This window comes from Lissotriton vulgaris, chromosome 6 (genome assembly GCF_964263255.1).
Source record: "Lissotriton vulgaris chromosome 6, aLisVul1.2, whole genome shotgun sequence".
Classification (NCBI taxonomy): Eukaryota; Metazoa; Chordata; class Amphibia; order Caudata; family Salamandridae; genus Lissotriton; species Lissotriton vulgaris.
The window spans coordinates 333,770,687-333,780,379 of NC_141694.1; the positions used below are offsets into that span (position 1 = coordinate 333,770,687).

General features: G+C 46.7%; 1 protein-coding gene across 1 annotated transcript; it reads right to left on the reverse strand.

Annotated features, from left to right (window-relative positions):
- Window positions 1-1,113: 1,113 nt before the first annotated feature.
- Window positions 1,114-4,806, reverse strand: ID2 (inhibitor of DNA binding 2). Its single transcript, XM_086926372.1, has 3 exons — window positions 3,643-4,806; window positions 2,819-2,885; window positions 1,114-1,766 (listed from the first exon to the last, which is right to left on the reverse strand). Exons 1-2 carry the CDS (start codon window positions 4,003-4,005, stop codon window positions 2,826-2,828), a joined length of 423 nt encoding a protein of 140 aa, XP_086782498.1. The 5' UTR covers window positions 4,006-4,806; the 3' UTR covers window positions 1,114-1,766; window positions 2,819-2,825.
- Window positions 4,807-9,693: the final 4,887 nt, after the last annotated feature.

The following is a 9,693-nucleotide window of genomic DNA, read 5'->3' on the forward strand; positions in this document are numbered from 1 at the left end:
GAGAACTTCTTGGCGCTGTGCTCGCCCTCCCTCCCCTCGGGGCCTTTCCCCAGCCAGAGCTGGGGGGAGATAACCATCTCTGGGAAAGTTTCTCCCGCAGCAGCTGGGTTGTCAGGTCACAGCGAGGATTAGGAGATGGCTGCTGGGCGGGCTCCTCGCGGCAGGCCTTGATGTGCGCGCGTGAGAGCGGGCTTTGTGTCAAGGGCGCGGGAGGGCAGCGGCTCCAGACTGAGCGGCGCCGCTCGGACACCTGTTCACCTTCAGGTTAGAGTGTGACTGCGCAGGTGAGGCGCCCTTCACAGTAAGAGTCCCGGCGGCCGCCTGACGCGGGTAGGCGCTCGGGCCTCTCCTTCAGAATAAGAGCCTCAACCAGAACAGTCACAGACCATACACAGCGTAGCCCGTTATACTGGATACAGGTTTAACTCAGACGAGTCTCACCCCTTGCAGCAGGGTCACCGGTTGTGTGGGAGACGAGACCTACTCTTCCCAAGGCTAAATTTTACCACTTGGGGCTCAGTCTGTTAATGATTCACCAACAGTAGTACTTCTTGGACCGAGTATTTTATTTAGCAGCAGCCGTGTAAACCTTTTTTCTAAGAGCCCCATCCCTCCCCAATCAAAGAAACACATCAATTTATTTATTTAAGGGGGTCTCGGAGATGAAAATCAATCCAAGAACACGTAATGCCGCATCTAAACTTATGTACAGAGATCGATGGCGTTTCTGCTCCCCAAGGTGTGCAGTAATTGTGGAAGGGCTATTTTGGTTTCAACACTTTGGGAATGGTAGCTGTAAGCAGTTGAAACAAGCTAGCATGGCAGTTTCTGCAAGGCTTATTAGTACCCCAAAAAAACACTTAGCGGTTAGATGCTTAACTATAATGTGCTGCCGTATGTCCCGCCACACGATTTACAAATACGTACACTGGAACTTCCCCTGTAAACGCAATCTGGGAACTTCCCAGAAAGAATCTGCAAAAGTGTTTGACTCCACTGCTTATTTGGTGACGCGAGAGCAAATCTGCAAGACAAGAGTCCTTTCCAAGCATAGGGTCATATTGCGACACAATTTAAAATGAGTTATCGCCTCCCAGAAAAAAGAAACAGTAATTTCAATAAACACCTTTATTTATTTACGTATAAAATGTTAAGTTTTACAACCGAACTTTTATAAAAAGTTCAGCATGATTAAAGTAAATCTTTGCGCATTTTGATGCAGAAATCGACCTCTGCCGCTATACAAGGAAACAATCAAAAGAGTTGCCATGGACGTCTTCGTTTACACGTCTATGTACACATAAAGTCAGCATAGTGCATGTCAAAAATCTACATTTCTGACCCACAGTAAAACAGCTCGAAAACTGAACTCTCAGACCCTTCTCTTGGTTCACGCTCCACCCTTTTGTTTTTTAGTTGTCCAAAAACAGGCAAAGTCTGCGGTGTGAGGGGGGTGGGAAGAAATCAGGCAAAACAGTCTTTCTGGTATCCGCTCCCCATGCTGGGAATAGTATATAAAAAAGTTAGCCTTCCCCACTGGAGAAGTAGAGTCTCTTCATAAATAAACTGATCAGTCCAGAGGTCGGTGAATAACTTAGCAGGGGAAAGGAGGTGTTTATCCTCCACGGTATCATAGCTTTATTATTAACAAAAGTCTAGTGATTCCAACGTTGATCCCATAATGGTGATTGACACACAAAAAAATCTCCGCGATCGTGATGCCGTAATCTTGTGCAAAAGGAAAAAAAATCTGTGAGGCTGAACACCTGCAAGAGATTGAAAAGAGGCGTGTTTAGGAGAATGCAAACAGGGCACAGATCGGGACAGACTGGCGCCAGGGAGGAAGCCGCAGTTTGAACACTTCAGCCAAACACTCAACATCGGGCAGCACCGTGGCAGCCAGATGCAGACACACACACACACAAGGGGGAGCTTTCCACAGCGTAAACCAAACATTAAATCCCCTCAGTAGGGCCCCTCCCAGCGCGATCTGCTTAAGCGCCAGTGATTGCAGGCGCCAGACTGCTGCTTGCATGAATTATTTGATTAAATAGAGCCACTTGTTCGCTTCACCCCTGCGCATGGGAAGATGTGGTAGAGCTGGGCACCCAGAGGTAAAGCTTAGGGGTCTGTCTGTCCCAGAAAGCCAATCTTTGACACCACTGCGGTGCGGACAATCACTGACTGTCAGGGTGCATTCACTAGTGTCCTGCAGTGCATGTCACAGTCTAAAACAACCCATAACGGGACATGTGGCAGAACAAACATTACACATACTGATTAACCATGGCTCCTAGGATTACTTTATCCAGGCTAACATATACTGCGTAGTACCCTGTGACTTTATTCTATAACATATTCCATGTTGGTACTTGTAGTTCACATCAACGGATTGTAGATGCCCTTGGTGACAGACTAGTCAAGGTAAATTCCACAGAAAGCCAGGTTCCCCTAATGTAACTAGGACACTTGAATATTATAGTCTACGACACCCTGGCTTGGTATCGTTACGATCTATGAAGTTTCTTTATATCAATGATCATTACGCGATGAATCGATCACGTACTGATCACAGGGTAAGTCTATCGGCATGAACCGAACCAGTGTTCAGTAGGTTACACGCAGGTCTCTGCAAGCAGGCGCTTAACCCACTGGGCTAACGTTAAAAGAAATACGTGCAGTTCTATTCTAATGGAACTTTCAACTTTGTCCTGAGGGGCTCGGCACCTTTCCGGGCATTCAGTTACCGGTTACAGCGTATGAACCCTTCCCCACCAAACTACACACCGCCCACACTTTCCAAGCCTGCGCTACTCACCGTGAGTTCAGGGATATAGTGGCTTGCTGTCATTCGTCGTCAATAACTCCGAGGGGAAATCAGAAGCCTGGAGGAAAAAAAAAAGTTTCGGGAGGCAACATTAAACTTTGATCCAAAAACAGCGATGTTATGAAAATATGCACAGCTGTAAAATAAAGTTTTAGATAACTCGTATCGAACATCCTCTCTACGGTCACGATACAACACTTTATATACCTCAACCTCAGAAAGCGGAGTAAATCGCTGCTGGGACGAGCACCCGCTCAAGAATTTACTTTAGTGTAGAGTCTGAATACCAAGAGATGGGTGGTCCAGGACCCGCACCACGGGACGCAGCAGATACTGCAACTTGGCTCTACATGCTACAGATACTATAAAAGGTCATGCAAGAGGCGCACTATCGCGAGTTGCAGTATAGTTTGTAGAGCGATTGTCTCAAAATCTCTGCCAACCATAATGGAGTTTCTGTGGCCCTATAGCATCACCAGAAAGTACAAGTTTGCGTATTCAGGATTAGCACATTTCTTTCAATCGAAACTTGTGGGGGAGGTCCAGAACGGTCACAATACTTCCAATGAGGGGGGTCAGTATAGTTCTGGCAAAAACCATAAATCACCTCACATGCCCAGCATCTAAGCAATTAGGGACCTCACACTCCTTTGCTCCAGCACTACAGTGGTTCGATGCATCTAATGGGCAATGTCCTCTATATATGGCATGTATGGTCGGGAGGTGGATAATCCTCTCCCTACAAATTACAACGAGTCCATCCACTCACGTCCCTTCATGTCACCCTGTCACACCATGCCCACACAGCCTCTTACCTGCAGAGAGAGGATGCTGATGTCCGTGTTGAGGGCGCTGAGCGGACTCCTGGAGGCGGAGGGCGACCTCTGCTGAGCGTGCCCGCTGCCACCTGCCGCCATGCCCGGGTGCGCGTCGAGCGCCAGCTGCAGGTCCAGGATGTAGTCGATGACATGCTGGAGGATCTCCATCTTGCTGACCTTCCGGTTCTGCGGGATGCTGGGGACCAGCTCCCGCAGCTTGGAGTAGCAGTCATTCATGTTGTAGAGTAAGCTGAGGGGGTCCTCCAGCGGCGAGGGCGGCTTGGCGCGGGCCAGGACCCCCAGGCTGTGCTCCGACAGGCTGTTCCGCCGCACGGTGCGCACCGGGCTGAAGGCTTTCATGGCTCCCGGGGGCGTCGGGTACACCCTGCCTGCGTCCACACTTCAGACTCGAGTTCTCCTTCCTTGGCTTCCGACCGAAGCTTGGTTCGAGGGGATTTAGCCGGGTCCTGGAACCTCTCCTCTGACACAAATCACTCCTGTATCGTGTGACAGCAGCTATCCATCCACGGGAGGCAGAGGTCTCCACTACAGACAATGACAGCAGCTGTCTGTTCTCGGGCCTCTGTCAGTGGACGTCCTTCCTCGGGCAGGCTTCTTTTGCTCGCATCTGACAGATGTAGCTGTTCCTTCACACACTTGCTTCGCTATCTCTCCGCTCTCTTACAGTCGCGTATAAGTATTGAGCAGCGCTGCCGCTGACAGCTGCGCTTTATATAGTGCACGCCCGGGCTGCCTGCCAGACCCAGGCGGCCCGCCTCGCTATTGGCCACGCGGCACCTGCTCCTCACAGACTGCCCCTGAGCCCATTCGCGAGAGCGTCCTGCAAGCTTCCTCCCGCGCATCCTATGGGTGTGCAGGGGCGGGGCTCTCCCAGCCGAGCTTCTGACAATACTGTACAGTCAGTACAGTGTGGCTCAGCTCTGCCTGCTTCTGGCCTGTCGCTCGTCGTGCTTCCAGCCTCTCTCGGAGGGAGGCCTCCGGGCTCACACACCTAGCCATGCGGCACAACCAACAGAGGGCGAGCCCCCTTTGAACTGACCTCTAATTAGGGAAACGACCTAGAAGCCGAAGGCGTTTCATATGTCTTCATGCCGCGGCACATGCGCACGCAGAGCACTGTAATCACACGGCTCCCAAGCCAGCAACGTTATAATGAGACCCGCCTTATATTGAAATAAATGATTTAATGCAGACCTTTAGCGATTAAAGCGGTACAAAAGGGGGTGGTTTAGCGATTTGGCACTGGCAGACAGGCATTTGGTTTTCTAAAAATAAAATTAGGGTAAAATGGGCTTTGACTCATTAAACTAGGGAGGCTCTGCCCCTTAATAGGGAAATCCGCCCTTTAAATGGTCAGTTATTAAGTACCTGCACTTTTTAATTTGAATGGGAGTGTGCCGGAATTTTAACCTGCAGAATGTAATCACTTTTAATGATGGCTTATCGGCAATTCTGTGTAGTAAACAGGTGTCATGGGAGTGCCCGTACTTTCATATCTCCATTTCAAGCAAAGGCTGAATTGATGACGTGTATGCCCTGGCGTAGGTTCCGTGCTCTCTGTGCCACGATTTGTTGCGATGACACCAAAAGCTCCACGGGATAATGATAACAGTATTCAAGCGTTAAATAAATGAAATGCATGCAATGCTAGACAAGCAGCGGGAGGCAAAACGTGCAAACTGGCCGTGATGCAATTAAACAAATGTGAGAATGAAATCTTTCCAGAAGATGATGCATGACCTGGGAGGGATTCTTGTTACTATATGACTGATTTATACTCTTTACATCGCACAATGCATACAATGATCTCTTGGAGGGGGAATCGATTTCCCTGGAAATAAACATTTCAGTGGACTCAGAATAACTGGATTTTCTCAACCAGTCGATTTCGAGGTTCAGCGCAGAGTGGACGCCGAACCTCATTTGTCAGGAAACCACCGCTTGCAAGGAACCGTTCCGAGAAAGGGAAATTACACGATCCTATTGCACAAGCCATCTGTGCTGTGTTTTGTAATGCAACTGTGCGCCGCAGTTCGTTGAATAATGCAACAGGTGAAATTCTTTTACAAAATAACCAATGGTAACTACCTTCACCGTTCAGCAACACCATACTGGTCTGTAATAACTGAGAGCCAGTCCGCAGACGGCGATGCTAACTAAAGTTATAATTGTTTTCCAGTCAGGTGTTACCTGTGGAAGGTGACCTCATGCAAATCTCCTGGTGCTTAACGGGTCACGCTTTGCTTGTAATTGCTAACTATTGCTGCAGTTTGAGTCACCTGGCTTACTCCCATGATGCAATTCGCGCACTGTGTTGCAGAACTCTTAGCACCACCTTCACGCTTCCTCTATATGCTCGGAGTGACACGTGCATCAGCATAAGCAAACAGAGTGCGTGACTATAAGTGCATGGATTTCCAGGCAGGTGGTATGCCACATGGGGATCATGTATAAAAAGAAGCAACCGTGGTACAGGTGTTGCACATCCACCCTTAAAGCACGGTCATATTGAAAATTGGTGCTTATAGTCTATTACCGCTACACGTGAATTCTGGACTTTGATTTCAAGAGAAAAGAGTAAGGGCCATAAACGTTTTAAACAGCTATTTTCTAACTCATCAGGGTGCCATTTTATAAGTTTACTTACAAGCATAATGAGTGCTCCACTATTGATTGTTTTGATAATGATGTCATATTGGGGCACAATAGTGCTGCACATCTCATGGAAAGACCAATCGCAAGTGATAGAGGCATTTAGCATTGTACAAAAAGCTTGCCAAAGTGATCGACGCAGATTACTTTTCCAGATGCGTGTCTAAAGCTGCAAAGTGGCCCCTTGAAATTTGCTACATGTTTATACAGATCTGTCTTCCTTCTAATGACTCTTTGAATGCAGAATTTGAAAGTCCTTACCTAGGATATGACAAGCATTGGCAAAGCCAAAAGATTTCAATTTTATGAGTGTGCCAAGCTATTGACTTTGCCAGTGCTTGTTTGCAAAGCATTGTTTAAAAAAAGTAGAAAGGGGATAAAATCTACAAAAACTAGAGGAGAAGCATACTCCCACCTTAAGGTATCTATAAACAGTACAATTAATTCAATATTTTAAATCTTTCTAGACAACATGGTTTATTTTTCAAGTACTTTTTCACTCAGGTAAGCCGGAACAAAATAAAAAAAAGTATAATAAAGTTTAAAGGAAATCGCTTGCTTAGGCCCGGAAACAACATTCACAATGCTGTCATTACATCTCAGTACCATTACAACTCGGTCGTTACAGCGACCGCATTGTTAGTATGCAATGCATTTACATCGCATGTCATTACAACGACTTGCTGTAGGGGGCGCTGAGGTATTGGAAATTATTTCCAACACCTTCCCTACTGTTGCACAAATTGGAGTAGGAATAGTAAGTAATACTATTCCTAAGTCCAACGCGCCCCCTACTGCAAGTCGTTGTAATGACTTGCGATGTAAATGCATCAAGTACTAACAACGCAGTCGTTGTAACGACCGTGTTGTAAAAGCACACAATGTAATACATCGCTTTGTATTGTGCTATATTCCACAGGCCTTATTTGCTTTCAAAAGGCCTCAGATGTGAAACATGCTCTAGCCATTTAGTCCTCTGAAGAAGCCCAGGGAGCAGATTTATCGACCACCAGGAGAAGGACATCTCCTTTTTATTAAAACATGCTAATTACACCATCTGCCTCAAACATTAGGTGAGTGCGTGCAGAAGCTAGTCCCTCCACAGCACAGTAAAACCCTTTGGGTGCCAGTGCCTGAGCCTTTGTGCAATATGTGGAACGCAGCAGTTAAAATTAAAACCCTTAAAATCTGATCTTTATTCATATCCCTGGAAAATAATATATGTTTCTCTGCTTTTACCAACAAGCTGGGAAGGGGGAGATCAAGCTCCCATGAGTGTGAGAGGTTGGTATTTTGGGGTAGAATATGCAACAGTCATTTTGCCTTTGAAATAAAAAAAATGATAGCACTAGCCTATGTCCCTTTATCTGAGGTAGCTAACCACTACAATTTAGTAATAGAAACCCCTTTCTACCAATAAAATTTACACACATGTACACAAACGAAGACTCCTAATGGATTATGTCAAAGATACTTGGGTTGGCAGACTACTTTGCTCTTAACACAGATGTTCAAATTCCAAATACCATGCTGGAATGTCTATAACGCAAAACCAAAAGGGATGATGGACGGAGTGTTGAACATTGCAAGCACTCACCCACAGTCAACTGATCTGGGTTTAATCCATAATCATTCTTTAGCTCACTCTGCCACCCCAGTTCAGACATGGCCATATGCAAATCAGTCTGACCTTGTGCCTCTTGGCAACAGTCCAGCCCGAACAGCCAAGCCATGTCTTCCCTGGACTGGAAACAAGCATCCTGGGACCGGTTTCTGGCTAATCAGCCGTCATCAGCCAGGCTAGCTTGAATCCAGTGGCAAAGTGAGCAAAGGATCCATGTCTGGGCATACCCTGCCAACTTAGGGCAAACAAAGCAAAACCAAAGGGGATGATGGACGGAGTGTTGAACATTGCACCAACTTAGGGCGAACAAAGCAAAACCATAGGGGATGATTCAACTTAGGGCGAACAAAGTAAAACCAAAGGGGATGTTCCAACTTCGGGCGAACAAAGCAAAACCAAAGGGGATGATCCAACTTAGGGCGAACAAAGCAAAACCAAAGGGGATGATCACCCTAAGTTGACAGGGTATGCCCAGACGTGGGTCTCTTGGTCACTTTGCCACTAGATTCAAGCTAGCCTGGCTGATGACAGCTGATTAGCCAGAAACTGGTCCCAGGATGCTTGTTTCAATGTGGACGAGCCCGCATCCGTATTCCGTCCAGGATGGCAGGAAACTGGGCATCTCAGTTTCCTGCCATCCCGGGCAGAATACGGATACCGGCTCTGTTAAACTAAGCCCATTTGGCATTGATTTCCCAACATACTGTGACTGCCGATTCAGGAGGAATTATTGGCACGTTTTTGATCGCATGTGCGACGTCCACATTGAATTACCCTCATTACGGATGCTGGCGCTGCCACATTAAGCCTCTTGCATACATTGCTTGCTGGGAACCACCTTCCCTATTGAGAGGATGGTAATCAACGGGAACCAATCCCTTGTGAGGAATCTACACCAGCTTAACTCTGCAGGTATATGACAGGTCCATCATACCTACTCTGGTTGCCCCTATACAGTCCTGAAGAAGACCCGCAAGGCAGAAGCCATGAATCACCCCCGTAGCCCAAAGTCGGGTCAAAACCTTAATGCCCCTTATGAAAGCCTGGACCACGAGCTATACTCCACCGTGCCACCACAAATTTGTGTGTTTATGAATTGTACAGAAAGGATTTTTTGACAATTGTACGTGGAAGGCCAACCTAGACTGGGATGTATAATCAGTCAATCATTGTAATGTTTTAATTTTCTTGGTTTCACTACCCTTAAACTCTTCTTTTACCCCACAAACACCTAAGCACTACCTTCTGCATGTTCCTCTGGAGCAACCTTTCCCCCTCCCCCTTGTATAAACAGTGAATGTTCAACTGTTCGCCATATGATACAATAATACATCTCTTGGCAGAAGTAATTTGGTTGTTGCACATGTTTAGTTCAAATTACTGTATTGATTACTGCGAGCTAATTTGTGTTTATGCTCATGGAATGGTTTATGGAACTTTAGACTGTGGATTGGATACATACCATTTGCTTTGAACTTCAGGTCTAGGATCATTGGGGCATATTATCAAGGGGGTTTATCTCCGCTTTTTTGGCTTTAAAAGCCAAGAAAGCGGAGATAAAATTATCTCCCTATTACCAAGCTGTCGCTAACACCAGTTAGTGACAGCTAAAAGGAGATAGCGACCATCTTGGGCCCCGCTTTGCATGTCAGTGATATTTATCACTAATGACATGCAAAGTGGGCGTGCCAAGATGTTAGCGACTGGAAACAGTCCCTAACATCGCTATCTCCTATTACCAACTTTTGGAG

Coding starts and splice junctions, on each gene's coding strand:
- ID2 (XM_086926372.1), bottom strand. CDS start 4,005: ATGAAAGCCTTCAGCCCGGTGCGCACCGTGCGGCGGAACAGCCTGTCG. Junction 2,886..3,642: donor TCAGCATCCTCTCTCTGCAG/GTAAGAGGCTGT, acceptor TTTTTCCTCCAG/GCTTCTGATTTCCCCTCGGA.